This window comes from Salvia hispanica, chromosome 4 (genome assembly GCF_023119035.1).
Source record: "Salvia hispanica cultivar TCC Black 2014 chromosome 4, UniMelb_Shisp_WGS_1.0, whole genome shotgun sequence".
Taxonomy (NCBI): domain Eukaryota; kingdom Viridiplantae; phylum Streptophyta; class Magnoliopsida; order Lamiales; family Lamiaceae; genus Salvia; species Salvia hispanica.
In genome coordinates, this window is record NC_062968.1 from 18910132 (window position 1) to 18926250 (window position 16119).

Consider the following 16119-nt stretch of genomic DNA (forward strand, 5'->3'; position numbering starts at 1 on the left):
ATATCTGCAAAATATAAATGGTCAAGATAAGCAATAAAATATTAAAATAAAAAAAAATATAAAGATGAAGAAAGATATGAAAGTAAATCGTAGAGAGAGAGAGAAGAACCTGTAATTTGTGAATGTGTGTTGTTGTAACTAATATTTTAGAGCAACTTTCTAAATAATCTTGGGTTTTAAATTTCAAATTTCAATTTTTTTTTTCTAGAATGAACAGATTTCCCCCCTTTTTTAGCTCCAAAAAAACCCTCCATTTTGGAGGGGGGAAAACCCACATTATTTTTGGGAGGTAAAACCCACGTTTTCTTTTGGAGGCAAAACCTACTTTTTATTTAGGTGGGAAAACCTTATTATGCTATGTGTTTCATATGCATACAAAATGTATTTATATATATAGATGATGTGATGTTTAATCAGCTTTACAATTAAAAATGATGCTATTATCTGATGGTTTTAATGCATGAAGGTGGTGTGGTCATTTTAACTATTGGTCAAAGCATGGAAGTGTGAGTTGGCGCCTACCACGTGCAAAATTCCCCTCAAATCGAAAATTTGAAAACAGGGGGGGAATTTCCTTTGATTTTCCCCCCAAAAAAACCGAGCTTTTAATGGTAGTATAGATTAATTATTTTCATGCACTAAAAATATTATTTATATATGGTCCTAAGAACCGAAAAACTCAATTAAATTCGGCATTTGAAATTGTCGTCAACATTATCGTGTGACAGGCTGACGGCTCAGCTCCAAGCCGAAGGGTTGGAATTTACTCTCATATTCTGTCAATCATCCATTGCAAGTGAGAAGCATTGTACCACTTATATATTTTTACTATCAATTTCAATTAGAGAACTTGTTCTTTCCATATGATGTTAAGTTCATAAGTTGCATGATTTGCACAAAACCAATGTTTCACGCTGAGATTTCAACTTTCTTAGTCATTTTCGGCAAATTTTATGGACCAAGTTGGGTAATAAGCTATGTTTGTGATAGGATAAACCTTCGATCGGCCTGATCGACGTCCGTAGATCGGCAATCGATAAATATCTGTCGCGAGCAGCGAGTGCCCGTCTCGCCCGTCAAGCAAGACGATTTCCTCGCTTTGGAGAAGTTAATAAACGATAAAATAATATTGATATTTTTGATTGATTTCAAATGATTACAATGACTTCTATTTGTAATGCTAATAAATAACTTAATGAATAAAAAAAACAAAGATACGGAAAAGATCTTTTATTTTAATTTTCTTAGTCATTTTCGGCAAATTTTGTGGACAAGTTGGGTAATAAGCTAAAATTTAGTAGTTCATACAATCCCCAAAAGTCGATTGTTAAATGAGAGATTTCGGAAAAAGGGGTTCAATTCGTAGGCCTTTCGAAGTTTGACATTCAATTTGCTGACCTTTCGGAATATGGGATCGTGGCGTGCGAATTTTTTGAAACAAGGAATTTTTGAATTTTTATCTATTTTCACTTCTTTTTCCTTATAATTTCTCATAAAATATTTACGAATTGACCAAATTGTCCACTACTAATATTTTCACCACAATTTTAATAATTTTACTCACTTAATTCTGCAAATCACCGCCGCCCTCATCTTCATCCTCTTCCCTTCGCCACCCTAGGCTACCCTCCGCCACTTAACTCATATTAAAATTGACTGATTAATTCTGCAAATCACCGCAGACCAAAATTTTGATAATTTCATTCCTATCAACACCAGAATTCACTCATCAAATCAATTTCAGTTCATTCTTATCAAACAAAACAACAGAATGGAAGCAAAAATCAGACAGAGAAGGCTGACAAGAATCCCCAATCAAGATCCATCTCTTCCCCGAAAATCAATAATCACTCTGTTCGACGCCCCCAATTTTCCTCCTCAAAACCCAAAGCTCGAACCTGCATTCCAGATCCAATTCCTGTTCTCGAAGTATCTCACACGGACTGTGGGCGTTGATGGAAGCAGAGTTACACATGGTGGAATCGGATTCTCTTGGGGCTATTGTTAAATAGAGGTAGTTAATAGAAGTTTGTGTTCATTGTTAAAAGCTTGATTAAGAAAAATATACGAAAATGGAAATCATGACTTCCACATGCTGATTTCGACTTCAATTTAAAAATGAGCAGTGCATTTCATATACTCAAACCTTATGTTAGACCCCTCCAGACAATGTTTCTACCTCTATAACTAGATATTACACAAAAAATACATGCGCATTGATTTAGTGTAAAATTAATGAAATTGTACGTCTCATCATGGACATAAAATATATAAACTCATTTAAATTTATTTATAAACTTTATTGCAATTTTTGACTCGAAAGTGATCCTGAAATTTAACTGGTTACATTAACCAACACCAAAATTAAATCTTAAGCAAGTCTTCGCCAAATGTTACTAATGTTTATGTATAAATTATAGGAATTGGTCGAAATTCTGCTATCAATCTAAACGAGTAAACCAAAACCTACACCTTCGCCGGCTCAACTTCTTTAACTAGTACTTTCAATATTCTGTTATCAATCAATTGCAGTATTTGTAAGTGATTCATTTATGGTGAAAATGTGAATTATATTTGAAGAACGCTTAATGACTAAAATCTTGTCGTTTAATAAACAGAACCAAATGAAAAAGACAATAACTATGAGCTGAGCTTGTAGAAACGAACTATGCAGATGCCACTTGCCGGCGCATCTCATTATTTTTCTGGCCGGAATAGTCTTCTTCAATTCGCCCAAACTCCACTTGAATCTATCCTGTTATATAAGTGTCACAAACATATTCATCAGTCATCGCCAAACAAACTGTCTTTCCTTTGAAAAAAGTAGAAATGAAAGGTGGAGTAATCATCTTTCTCATTTCTGTTGTGTGCCTCTTCTTTGCCTCTGTGCAATGCTACGGTGGCAAGAACCGCGATCCTCTGAGGGAGCTGCTGAGAGGCCACATGAAGAAGAGGTCAGAAACATATGCAGTAGTCGAGGAGGCTTCGACTGACTACTCACCGGTCTACATGGCGCCTCAAGACGGCCTAAAAGAGGCCGACAAGATCATGGGATTGCCGGGCCAGCCGGAGGTGAGCTTCCTTCAGTATTCTGGATACGTCACTGTTGATCCCACCGCTGGACGCGCTCTTTTCTATTGGCTCACCGAGGCTGAGGACCCCTCCACCAAGCCACTTGTGTTGTGGCTAAGTGGAGGTTCGTTTTACTCTTACCTCATTTTGTTTTTTTAAGTTAATGATGAGGCGGATGTTTGAAATATCTACATGACTTGAACAGCACCAGGGTGTTCCTCGATAGGATATGGTGCGATGACAGAGCTTGGGCCGTTCCGTGTGAATGCAGACGGGAAGACTTTGTGGTGCAATGACAAGGCTTGGAATACTGGTGAGGCCTAATTTGGAAATATTGTTGAAAGTTAGTTGTTGAAATTGTTTGGTGTATTGTAGTGGCTAATGTCCTGTTTTTGGAGTCTCCTGCTGGCGTTGGATTTTCCTACTCGAACACGACGTCGGACTATGTAACAGGAGACACCAAAACTGCAGCGGATTCCTATACTTTCTTGGTGAACTGGTTGGAGAGGTTCCCAGAATACAAAACTCGTGATTTCTACATAGCCGGAGAGAGCTACGCCGGTCACTACGTCCCCCAGCTTGCTCAGTTGATCCTCAAAAACAACAAAATGCCAAACCAAACTGTCATTAATTTGGAAGGAATTGCAGTGAGTTTCTACATAAGCTGTATGTTGCAAAACAAACTCTTGTCTTTCTAATTTTTTATTGTTTTCAGATTGGGAATGCATACATCGATTATCTAGACGTGCTGCGTGGCTCCATCGACTTCTACTGGTCACACGCTCTCATTTCTGATGAGAGTCGCGATGAAATCGCTAAATACTGCAACTTCTCATCTCCTATATTATCAGACCAATGCAAGCAAGTTTTGGAGCAAACATATGGTGAATCAGGAAATATATACACTTTTGACATCTACGCGTCTCTTTGTGGTTCGAACTCTACTGCTCCATCGGTATGGAGTAGTTTCTAAGCCTGAACTTTCTAAGTTTTCCAATTTATAACCTCAACCTTGAGAAGTTATCTTTACTTTGAAAACAGCTGTCTACATTTGATCCATGCTCGGATGACTATGTTTTCACGTACCTAAACAAGCCTGAAGTACAGCAAGCACTTCACGTGAACATTACTGGAGCTCTCCCCGGGCCATGGACATCTTGCAGGTACTGCGATCTAACGGCTGAAAATGAATCAATGACAAAAATAATGTAGTTCAATGACTGATTATAGTAGTAGAGTACTACTTATTAGTGAGCTGCTTTGTCTTAATGTAGTGATCTCATAGACTGGACTGATTCACCTTACTCAGTTTTACCTGTCATCAAGGAGCTCATGGCTAACGGCATTAACGTCTGGATCTACAGGTAACTCACTGTATTTGTCGTTTGCAACGACAAACAAAAATGATAGTAATCCAAACTAGTAGTACAAGAGAAAAATCTCACTTACTAAACAAGAATTGTTTACAACAATCACAGTGGCGACACAAATGGAGTGGTGGCGGTGACAACAACAACCAGGTACTCGATGGCCAAACTAGGGGCCCCTATTAAGACTCCGTGGTACCCATGGTACTACCAAGGGGAGGTTGGAGGATACGCGGTGGGATATGAGAATGTGACATTTATGACTATAAGAGGAGCAGGGCATTTCGTCCCGAGCTATCAGCCTGGGAGAGCGATCACCTTTTTCTCATCCTTCTTGGAAGGGAAGCTGCCTCCCAGCAGCTAAACACGCAACGATTTCAAAGACTTGTTCTAATTAGCCATTTCTATCAATACAAATTATGATTGACCCTTGCATCACAAAATTGGTAGTCATTATCACTTGGTGTAATGCATTTTCATGAATGTTGAAGGACTTGACTTCTGTCGTTTAATAAACTGATGCAAATGAAGATAACAAAAACTAAGCTGGTATAAAACAAACTAGGCAGCTGCTGCCGGCGCCTCTCATCATTTATCTTGGTGGCCTTTAGCCCAAGACAATTGAAACAGATAAAACATTTTACAATGTTTGTATCGTCTCAATCAATCTTCTTCAATCTGCCAAAATCTACTTGCTATATATATAAGTCTGACAAACATGTGTGCATATTCCTCACTAAACAAAGCTTCTTTCTCTTTCCATAAATTAGAAATGAAAACCACAATGGTCATCTTTCTCATTTCTGTAGTGTGCTTCTTTTCCTCCGCGCAATCTAGAGTTGGCCAGACACAAGTGAGCCTCCCTCAGTATTCTGGATACGTCACTGTGGATCCTAGCGCTGGACGCGCTCTTTTCTATTGGTTCACCGAGGCTGACGAATCATCCACCCAGCCACTTATGCTGTGGCTCAGTAGAGGTTCGTTAATTTCTGATTTTGCATACACGCAAACTAAAAATCCACCTTTTTCGATTTTCTAGATTTCACACGGTTGTCAATTGCTCTCAACTAAAACAGGACCAAAGCGTTCCTCGATAGAAAATGGCGCAATGTCAGGGCTTGAGCCGGTGACCGAAGACAGCAAGACGGTGTGGTACAATAAAAAGGCTCGGACTACCGGTGAGGCCTAAAAAAGAAATATTGCTAAAAAAGGTAGTACTACTTGTAATATTTCAAAGATAAACTTACAGTTGCGGAAACAGTATTGTGTTTTGTTGAGGCAAATGTCCTGTTTTTGGAGACTACTGCTGGCAACACGACGTCGGACGAAGACTCAGACCCCCAAAGCGTAGAGGATTCCTACACTTTCTTGATGATGTGGTTGGAGAGGTTCCCGGAATACAAAAGCCGAGATTTCTACATCGCGGGAGAGGGCCACAGCATCCACCACGTGCCGCAGCTTGCTCAGTTGATCCTAAAAAACAACAACATGGAAGATGCAAGTGTCATTAATTTGAAAGGAATTTCAGTAAGTTAGTGCAAAACAAATTCTTATGTTTCAAACATTTTGTCTGCTTGATGGATGATGAATACATTTTGTTTTGCAGTTTGCGAATGCATACGTTGATATTCCCTGCATGATGTCACCGACGCGTAGCAGGGAAGAAGGCAATCTCTGCGGGTGCATCGATCGTCAATCATGTTCTCTACCTTCTTCACCTTTTCGGAAATGGAAGTAATTAACCCCTCACTTGTTGAATTAATTCACCTCATCCAAAGCCTCCAGCCTTTCGTTGCTGCTATTCAATCCATGGAGAAGTATGTATCAGAGAATTTGGAACAACATAATCAGTTTATATAAATCATTGTATTTGGATTCGATTTGATTATGAGTTATTTGCTTGGAATTTTCTACGAATCATTGTGAGTAATTTTGGAGTGTCATATAGTAGTAATAAATTTTAATTTGATGCACAAAATTAAACATTTTTAACGTGTATTCTTGGCTGAAAACAGAAATTAAAATTAAAATATTTTTTTAAAATAAAAACACAGCAAGTGTCTACAACATTTCACCATAAATACCATGAAAAAACATAACGAACTTCTACAACATTCATCACAAATACCATGAAACTACATAACACGACCGGTTGAACAATTTTCTCGACCACACCCTTGTTCATCTTTCCCGCTTACATCCTCTTGAATTCAATTGTCAGGACAAATATGACGATCCGCCCACTTCCTAATTTCCCACATACCATCATACTTGTCTAGTATGACTGAAATTTCCCAAAGACATGCCCCCGCTTGTTCGGCATCGCTGACGGCACCTTTGCTTCTCACTCCTAACGGATATTTGCATACTGCATGCCATCTTGTTGAGCTGCTGCCAGTGACCTTATATTGTCGTACAATGTTCAAATGCCACAAAGTTATAGCGGTCTTAATTTGCAACTTGCTATCAAATTTAGTTCTCAACCCAATACGAGTCGGATTGTTCTCATCCCAGTACATATTGTTTCTTGCTCCATTCCCTTAAAAGTTAGGTACTTCATAAGAACCAACTTGACATGGTAATGAGCGAAAAAATGGTAACTTCGTATGGACGTCTTGTGGAAGTGGTTGCTCAACTCGCACGAGGGGTTTACATACTATCTCATCAGTAGAAGAAACATTACCAACAAATTCTTCGTTACAATTAGTGTTTGCCACATACGGTGCCGGCGACAATTCATCACGATTCTTTGTTTCACGATTAATACTGTCACTAACATCATCACGAACATCTACAACATCTACTTGATTCTTCATTCCAACATCACCAGTATCCGCAACATCTGTTCGCTCATTCATACCACTATCAAAACTCGTAAGTTCAACCCCTGCAGTTGTCTCAATACCATGATCAACAGTTGGTGGGATTTCTGCAATTCTCACTGGTGTATACTCAACAAATAATTCTAGATGACGAGTAGAATTTTGAGACTCGTTAAACATATACATCACACTTTCATCACTATGAATCCCCGTACATATATAACTAAATCCCGAACAAAAAACTAGAGGATGTCTCCATGATATGTCAATCGTATATTGATGCATACCTATTTTCAATTTATCACATATCAAAGCAACCAATCCTGGATATGAAACACACGAATTCAATATTATGGCATCTCTCGCACGGGGTGGGTCATAACCAACACCCACACCTTTTAGTCGAATTATTCTACCACCCCAATACAAACTCACAAATATTTGCATAATTTCTGCATCAAAGAATATCAATAATAATTAGACACAAATTTTCAAATAAACCCTAATATAAACAAAATAGGGGAAAACCACATAATGTAAGACATTTTTATACAATACACATAGAAACATCAACAATATTATCAAAGAACACAACTTACCGATTAAACGCCGAGTAGTTGCCGGAAGCCAAAAATTGCCAAGAACAGCAGCTGGAAATCGAAATGGAGAAGGGTTTTCGCGTATTGATGATGCCTCTGCCCAGTGGAATATATTTAAGATAAAAAAGCAAGACGCATTACGCTTGTGCGTTTCTGTAAAAAACATCGGTAACTCAATTTCTGTGCAATTTTACATCAATCATACCTTAAATCTACAGAAATTTTGCTCTGAAGATTTACTGAGTAATTTTGAGATGAGCGTGTACGGCGGCGATAGCTGGGCGCGGGAGGCACAACACCGGAAGCGAAACGTCGACGATTTGATGATCGAACGCATCGATTCATCTATTTATAAGAAACTTTCCAGCGGCAAGTTTGCCTGTCTCGTTTGCCCTACCAATCCCGTTCTCGACTCCCCCACAATGCTCTCGGTGAGATTCCTCACAACCCTAATTGAGTTTTTAATGTATCAATCCAAAGAGGAAAATCCCCAGATTATTAGCTGTTGTTTTTTTATAATTTGATATTTGAAAATCAAAACGATTTTGCGAATGATTGTATTCTGATGCATAATTTTGCGTTCAGACGCATGTGAGCGGCTCACAGCATCAAGCTGCCGAGCTGAGGCGTAAAAGCAGAGAATTGGCTAAGCAAGAAGAAGTTAAGAAACGATTAGCGTTGTCGGGCCTTGTTAGTGCTAAAGCTCCTGCAATCAAGCAGTTGAAATCAACCAGCAAACCCTTGATTGAGCAAGCTCGAAAGGCTGTATTCGACGCAATTTCTGGCAGTGTTGCCATACCAGAGGTGATGCCCACAGTTGCTAATTTGGGGAGGCCGTTTGTTGGAGATAATGGCAGCAATGCTGATGGAGTTGTTAGAGAGGTTCAGCCATTGAATTATCGACTACGCCAAGAGAGGGAACTCAAGTTCACAGCTGCTGGATGGATACGCGATTGCCACGGTAGATGGTTCAAGGATGAAAATGTTAGTAATTTGGCTGGAGCTTGTTATTTGAATGTTTGGGTTTACATTTCACTTTGTGGTTTTATATAGTTTTCACATGTGAGGTTTGGCAAAGAGAATCGCGCATATTGTAGCCTATTTAATGATGCATCATTTTTTCCACAGGTTGAATTTGATTCTGATGAAGAAGACCCAAACATTGTCTTAAACGAGAGCACTTGATTTAAGAAATATCATTATCAGGTTTGGGGAATTCTGCTTCTTTTTACATGATTGTAAGCTCAAAAAGTGTTCTTTCGAACCAGTAAGATTCATTTTTCAATCGTTATTGATAATTTAGAATGTGGGGACTGGCATCGAAAGTTTCTCAAGTGCTGCAGTTAGAGCGATAAATGGCTTGCATTTGATTGGCGTGAATTCCAGACTAGTTTTTGGATAGGATAGATTCAAATGTATGTGGAGTATGATTTATGTTGTGCGAGAGCCATGATAATTTTCCTCACGTTCTTGGTTATATGTTCCTGAATCAGTTGGTCATCTTTGAAAACCATGCTGATTTCCTATCTTATGAGCTTGCAATAATATGAAGTATTCGTCTAAGCTCCAATATTATAAGAAAATGAATGCTTTCTGGAAAAAAGTAATTGCAATTTAACACTTCTCACAACTAAAATACTATGTTTGTCATTTCAATTGGTTATTTGATTTTAGGTAAGAACTCGTATTGCTTAAAATGGGCTTCAAGTGCTCCTGATAATGGTCTCTTTTGTTAATTTCCAATGTGACCTTCTGTCTTTACGAACAACTGAGGCTTGTTATCTCTTGCAGAGTCTAGTTCTAGTATACGAAAGATGCAAGGATTCAGCCTGAGAACCTCTTACAATGCCGTTGCTCCTTTTACCTCACCACAATGTTGCGCCCTTGGTATCTACTATCTACACACCCATCCAGTACGTATGTTTTTTCCTGTGTCGTCAAAATCAGTGCACATTATCCACTGTATAGCATCATCTATAGAGTTATACCTAATTGCATTCGTTCAGAAGGATAAATACTTTGCTATCTGTTGTGTAGGCGTTTTTCCATCACGCACGTCCATCATCGTATCATGACTAACTTTGTCGTGAATTCGTGATGAGGGACATCGAGTTGTTGCTGGCAGTCCTCTATCTTAACATTGAGTTTGGTGTCATCTATCTCTGGAGCTAATGATGTAGTTTGAGGGATTCGTATCATCAACTAATATGCTGAGAAAGATGTGTTGAATTTAAGTTTGTGGTGCAAGTGAGAATTGGGAGGGGTATTTAATTCGTTGATTTATACTTTTTGTCCAAAGAGGGGAGACTAGGATTGAAGGTGAAGTCGATTGTTTCATCGCTTTCACAATTTTTTTTATTTCTTCTTTGATGCTGACTTAGACAATTTTATGCTATAGATTCATAGTGTAATGTTTAGACGTTATTCTCGGCTTGGCCCCACCAGTGTCAAAATCCTGGCTCCGTCCCCCACCAAACATAAATTAGGCAGCTTTGAGAATTCTTTAGTTGCAATCCACACTCAAGTTATTGTTGGGAACTATAATGGTTTCAACGGAATTAGAAAAGGAAGATTAATTCAGGCGTGGTTATAAATTATACTCCTTCCGTCTCCAAAGAATAAGCACCTTGGGTTCGGCACGAATTTTATTGCAAAATTGGTAAAGTAAGAGAGTGACAGAGAGAAAAAGTAATTAAAGTATTTTTAGTGGGGAATAGGTCCCACCTTATTAGAGAGAAAAGTTTTCAAAATTGAAAAGTAGATATTATTGTAAGACGGACTAAAAAGAAAAGAGTGCATATTGTTGAGGGACAGAGGCAGGAGTAACCAACATTAACGCATAAAATAATGCAATGCATTTAAAGAAAGGTTTGAAAGACAAAAAAAAATCAATAATTTTTATGAAACTATTGTCGCATTTAGAAATAAAATAAATTATCTGCAAGTAGATTAACTTAATTACATACTGGTAGGATATTCTATATCTTGATTTGTGTAGTAATCTATTTTTTAGTATTAATTTGAAAACAATTTGTATGCCTGAGTATTTGTCAAATATGCTAATGTTAAATGTGTAAATATATATAGTATGTAATTTTAATTTAAAAATTTGGTTCTTTATTCCAAAAAAAAAAAAACAATTCTTTTGATTTATTTTCTTATTGTTTATATTATGGATAGATGAAAAAAAGAAAGACTTTGGTGTTGTGATGATTAGTCGTCAAGATAGAATTACTCCTATTAAATAGTACTTCCTCCGTCCCTGAAAAATTGTCACATTTTTCCATTTCTGTTTGTCCAACAAAATTTATCACATTTCACTTTTTACTATTTTTGGTAGTATACCTCATATTACACTAAGAGTGTCCACAGTGGGTGAGCCACGGCGCCTATTGCAAGCAGCGGATGATTCGCGGCGGTCGCGCGGTGGTTCCTCGGCAGCCTATTGTGAGCCGCCGAGACCGCCGCGGCGGTCAAAACGTTATTTTTTTTACATTTCTTAAAACTCGTGTCAGGTCAAAGTGTGACAAAATTTATGTGACGGATGGAGTAATAGTTATGATAAAGCTCTATTATTTTCCTGAGATTTCCTACTTAGGCTCCGGCTCGTCAAGATATAATTTTATTAGGCTCTGGCTCGTCAAGATATAAAATTATTTTGCTGCAATAATTTTATTAAGTTATTATTCTTTATCTTTATTATAGAGTCTTGTGTGATACTACCATTTATCTTACGGATCAAAATTGTGTGAGAATGGTCCATATTTGGATTCGAATCAAATAACAACATCACTTCTAATTAGATGGAATATGAATTTAGGTATAGGTCATTATTCCCCTCATCGTAAATGGTCACCCACAAAATAAAATTAGTGTACACATATATTCATATATTCTACTAATCTATTTAATTTTCTTAATTCGCACGTGTTGTACAATGAGAGCCATACCATATAATGAGTAATCATTTATTATTATAATAAAAAAAAACCAATATTGTTTGTAATAAATTGAGAAAAAAGGCTTAATTAATTGGGGTTCTTTACAGTTTGCTTTACTTTAAAGCATGTTCAAGACAATATTCAATATATGTAATAATAATAGTATCTAATTTACAGATAGTATGTTGTATATATACATATGAATTAGAGAAGTAGTGTATGTGGCTGTTTGGTTTATATCCACATGGTGATTGTGGATTAGGTATATCGCATTTGTCATTTTCGAAAATTTTGATTTACTTGTCCTTCTCTTTAATATGGTTTGTCTGCCCACGTTTTTACTTTAGCGTATATCATTTTACAAATTAATTGAAGATTTTTAAGTGAATAAAAAGTACTACTATTTTATAAAATTAAATAGGAGTACTAGTTAATCAAAGTATACCAAAGGATAAATACAAATTAAAAAGAGACAGAAGGTGGTTGGGCAAAATTTTTGGTTAGAAATAAAAAATGAATAGCCCGTAACGAGTGGACCAGCTCGAAATCCTACATTTGTTTGTTCTCTTTCTATATGTTCTTTAAATGTGTTCATTTTGGTCATTTTAGTGTTTTTTGTCAAAAGTTTTTAATTCCACTTTTAGAAACTAATTCACTACTAATCTCTAACACTTAAATCTAATTATATCAACTTGTTTATATAGAAATCAAGCATGACCAGCAAAATTATCTAGCATTTACAATTAAATATACGATGCATGGCTACAACAAATTTTGCCGTAGATTTTATTTTTTCCTTTCATATAAACACTTAAACCTAAGATTTATTAAAATTCGTGTTAAAAAAGTGTGAGCACACCTAGAAACAAAAATTAAAAATAATCATTTATGTTTTAACGTACTAAGTTATCAAAAAAATACTAGCTAGGACGGTGGACTAGCCCAAAACCGAGCAAGTTAGGGTTAGGTCCAAAAATATTTTAGCATAAATTCAAAAGTCTGATTCATCCGGACTGAATATACATGAACGTGAGTAAATGAGCTCAATTTACACCCCTTAGATGAATGAGAAAATGTTGTATGAATTCTAGTACCAAATTATATATAGACTACTCTTCGTTCCTCCATCATTAAATATTCTTATTTGCCAGAAAAAATGTCCATCAACTATTAAATATTACAATTTGACATATACGGAGTACTATAATTTCAAATTATTCACAATACATTCAAAAAAAATTCTTAAATTTGTGGCGAAATCAAATGATGAACAATGAAAGTATATTTATGTCAAAAATGACATTCAACAAGATGAATTTTGACCGGGAAAATATAGAAGACACTCGTTTGTGCAATTCGATATTTATAGCTAGTTAGTAATGTCTAAATCTAATTGTTAGAGATTAGATCTAATTGCTGACACCTTTGGCGATTTTCTGACATGAGTCCATTTGGATATTTACGGAGTAGAAATTTATGTCTTATAGTACAAGTCTCTGACGAGTATCTCGAGCTTCTAACTTGGATCCTCTTATTTTACTACTACTACTATTATAAAATTTAAAAACATTGAACTTTCATTTGCATCTTGCCTTTACTTGCACTTTTTTTTATTTATTTAAAATGATGCAGACCACTGAAATTTAAAATAAATTAATATAGTCCTGTATTAAGCAGTGGCGGATGGAGCATATAATTAATTAATTTTATAAAATGATTTAATTTTTTATACAATTATTATTGTTACATAATTAATTAATTTTATAAAAGGTTTACTACTTGCCCAGTAAATGAGTTGGTTCTTACGTTCGTTGGTTTTATATGCCCTTCCATTAATTTTAAAAAGGCCCACCATCTGCTTGAATAAATTAAGAAAACGAAAAGTGTATTTTGTGTAAAACATTTTTTTATTGAATTATTATATTTCTCACGGAGTATTGTTTTGCGTTGGAGTTTAAATTTAAAAAAAATAATTTTGAATTTAGAAATGACAAGTGAATCACACTTGCATGAATTTTAGTATTATTTTAATTTTTGTGTGGTATATATTCATTTAACTACTATCCCAAATTAAAAATTGTCAATACATTATTGCACAAAGTCGTACCTCCAAATTAAAAATCTTAAATCCGCCACTAGTACTAAGTAGAGTTTGCATTTGATTATGTCCCTATATATATATTGATTATATCTAGGGTGGCAAATCGTACGGATTGGGTCGCTATCGGGTCAACCCAATATCGACCCAATCTTATCGGGTTCAACCCAAACAGATTCGTGTCGGATTCGTGCGAATTTCGTGTCATCCAAAAAAATATTGGTCATCTTTTAATGATAGTAAGTTACTTCACAATATAAACGCTATACGATAACGACCGACATATGATATTATATAATTAAAATTTGATATTACACGATAAAATAAGATATTATAAAATTAAAATAATTAATTTCAATAATATTTAAATCAAAATAATAAATTAAAGTATATTAAAATTAAATCTAACAAATAAAGTTGAAATAATTATTTTTTAACAAAATATAAGTATGTAGTAATATTTTTTTATCATAAAAAATAATTAATAATAGTATTAATCATATTTTTACTAATAAAGTTATAATTATAATATTTTTTAATTAATAAAAATAATTAAAATTAAAATTTAATATATTATTAATTAATAAAAATAATTTTTTTTCTCAACGGATAACCCAACCCGACCCGCATCCAACCCCAACCCAACCCAACCCAAAATTTTCGGGTTCTTATTGGATCGACCCTATAAGGACCCAAATCTTAAACGTGCGTGTTCGTGTCGGGTTAACTTCGTGTGGATTCGTGCCGGATAAAAAATTGCCAACCCTAATTATATCCCTATATATATAACATTTGTAGTACTAGGTTAATATTGATGCATCAATTTGTTCTTCCTCAAATAAGTGTCATTTGAAATCTAGTAATTTGTTTAAAATGATAGTGTCAAAATTTCATTTCTACTCTCATCATCAATATATATATGCAGATATTTTATAATTCGGGAAATTTCTAAGCAATAATTTAGTTTTCTTTTAATTTAGTCACTTTTTTAATAACCAATTTTATCAATAGAAGATATTTATTCAAAAAAGGAATACTCCATCATTTCTTCAAAATAGAAATTCTTTTTTTTAGTTCATTTTCTAATAATAGATATTTCCTACTAACACTAATTTTACTGTTTTTTTTATATCTCTCTTACTTTATCCATTTTTTAATTTATCTTTCTTACTTCATAAATTTTATATTAAAATTCATATTATTTATAAATTTTTATTTTTAAGAAATAGATGGAGCAGTACGTAGAGAAAACTGAAGTAATGACCACGAAGATGTCCCACAATATTGAAGGAGGTTGCAACCACATATGCGGTGCTACAAAAACTAAGCTTTCAATATTAGACAAATCATTCAAATACAGAGTCTTGTCAATTTTATCAATGGACATTTGTTATGTGTAAAAGATTACTCCCTCCGTCCTATAAAGATTGTCCCAACCGGGCACAGATTTTAAGATATATAATGAAAAGTGAGTTAAAAAAGTTAGTGAAATGTGAATCCTACTTTTATATATTAGTTTTATAATAAAATGTGAGTAGGAATGAGTTAGTGGAATATGGGGTCCACTACAAAAAATGATAAAAAGTGAAATGAGACAAACTTTGTGGGACGGACCGAAATGAAAAAATGAGACAATCTTTGTGGGACGGAGGGAGTATTTATTTTGGGATCTTGAAATAAGATGTATTTAGATCCAAAACTTTACTTTATTTTCATTTTGGATTATTTGATACTAGTATATTACTAAATTATCACATACTTTTAGTTCTGAATGCTATTTTTAAAATTACCACATAAATTGATCTATTATTGATTCCATTATTTTATTTTTGACATGAATAGCTGGGAAATTGATATGGTATAGCTAAAATAATACTCCCTCCGTTCCATAGTAATAGATGCATTTCTTTTCGGCACGGAGATTAAGAAAAATTGTGTTAGGTGAGTTAAGTAAATGAAGAGTAAAGTGGAAAATGAAAAAAGTAGAGAGATAAAGAGAGAATAAAGTAAGAGAGAGTAAAGTAGTGTGGAAAAAATGTGTTGACTTTTACTAAAAAGGGAAATGACTCTATTACTATGAAACGTACTAAAATGACAAAATGACTTTATTACTATGGAACAAAGAGAGTAATTGCACAGAAGGATAATTCTTTTCAACAAAAATAATCAATACTTCATATTTTTAAAAAAATATATATACTCCCTTCGTTCCACTAAACA

At 35.0% G+C, this 16119-nt stretch overlaps 2 protein-coding genes and 1 pseudogene across 4 annotated transcripts; all 3 read left to right on the forward strand.

Moving 5' to 3' along the window:
• Positions 1 to 2820: 2820 nt before the first annotated feature.
• Positions 2821 to 4803, forward strand: LOC125224128 (annotated as a pseudogene).
• A 420-nt stretch (positions 4804 to 5223) lies between these two features.
• LOC125220561 (serine carboxypeptidase 1-like) lies at positions 5224 to 6177 on the forward strand. The gene is made up of 4 exons (XM_048122722.1): positions 5224 to 5416; positions 5516 to 5617; positions 5701 to 5966; positions 6046 to 6177. Exons 1-4 carry the CDS (start codon positions 5224 to 5226, stop codon positions 6175 to 6177), a joined length of 693 nt encoding a protein of 230 aa, XP_047978679.1.
• Positions 6178 to 7934: 1757 nt separating this feature from the next.
• Positions 7935 to 10284, forward strand: LOC125224129 (sodium channel modifier 1-like). Of its 3 annotated transcripts, XM_048127485.1 has the most exons (6): positions 7987 to 8005; positions 8079 to 8291; positions 8446 to 8844; positions 8989 to 9066; positions 9652 to 9773; positions 9898 to 10284. In XM_048127485.1, exons 2-4 carry the CDS (start codon positions 8115 to 8117, stop codon positions 9043 to 9045), a joined length of 633 nt encoding a protein of 210 aa, XP_047983442.1. In that variant the 5' UTR covers positions 7987 to 8005; positions 8079 to 8114; the 3' UTR covers positions 9046 to 9066; positions 9652 to 9773; positions 9898 to 10284. The 3 variants fall into 3 exon arrangements, with proteins under 3 accessions (XP_047983444.1, XP_047983443.1, XP_047983442.1); XM_048127486.1 differs by having other exon boundaries at positions 7937 to 8291; positions 9652 to 9777; XM_048127487.1 differs by lacking the exons at positions 9652 to 9773; positions 9898 to 10284 and adding an exon at positions 9164 to 9640 and having other exon boundaries at positions 7935 to 8291.
• Positions 10285 to 16119: the final 5835 nt, after the last annotated feature.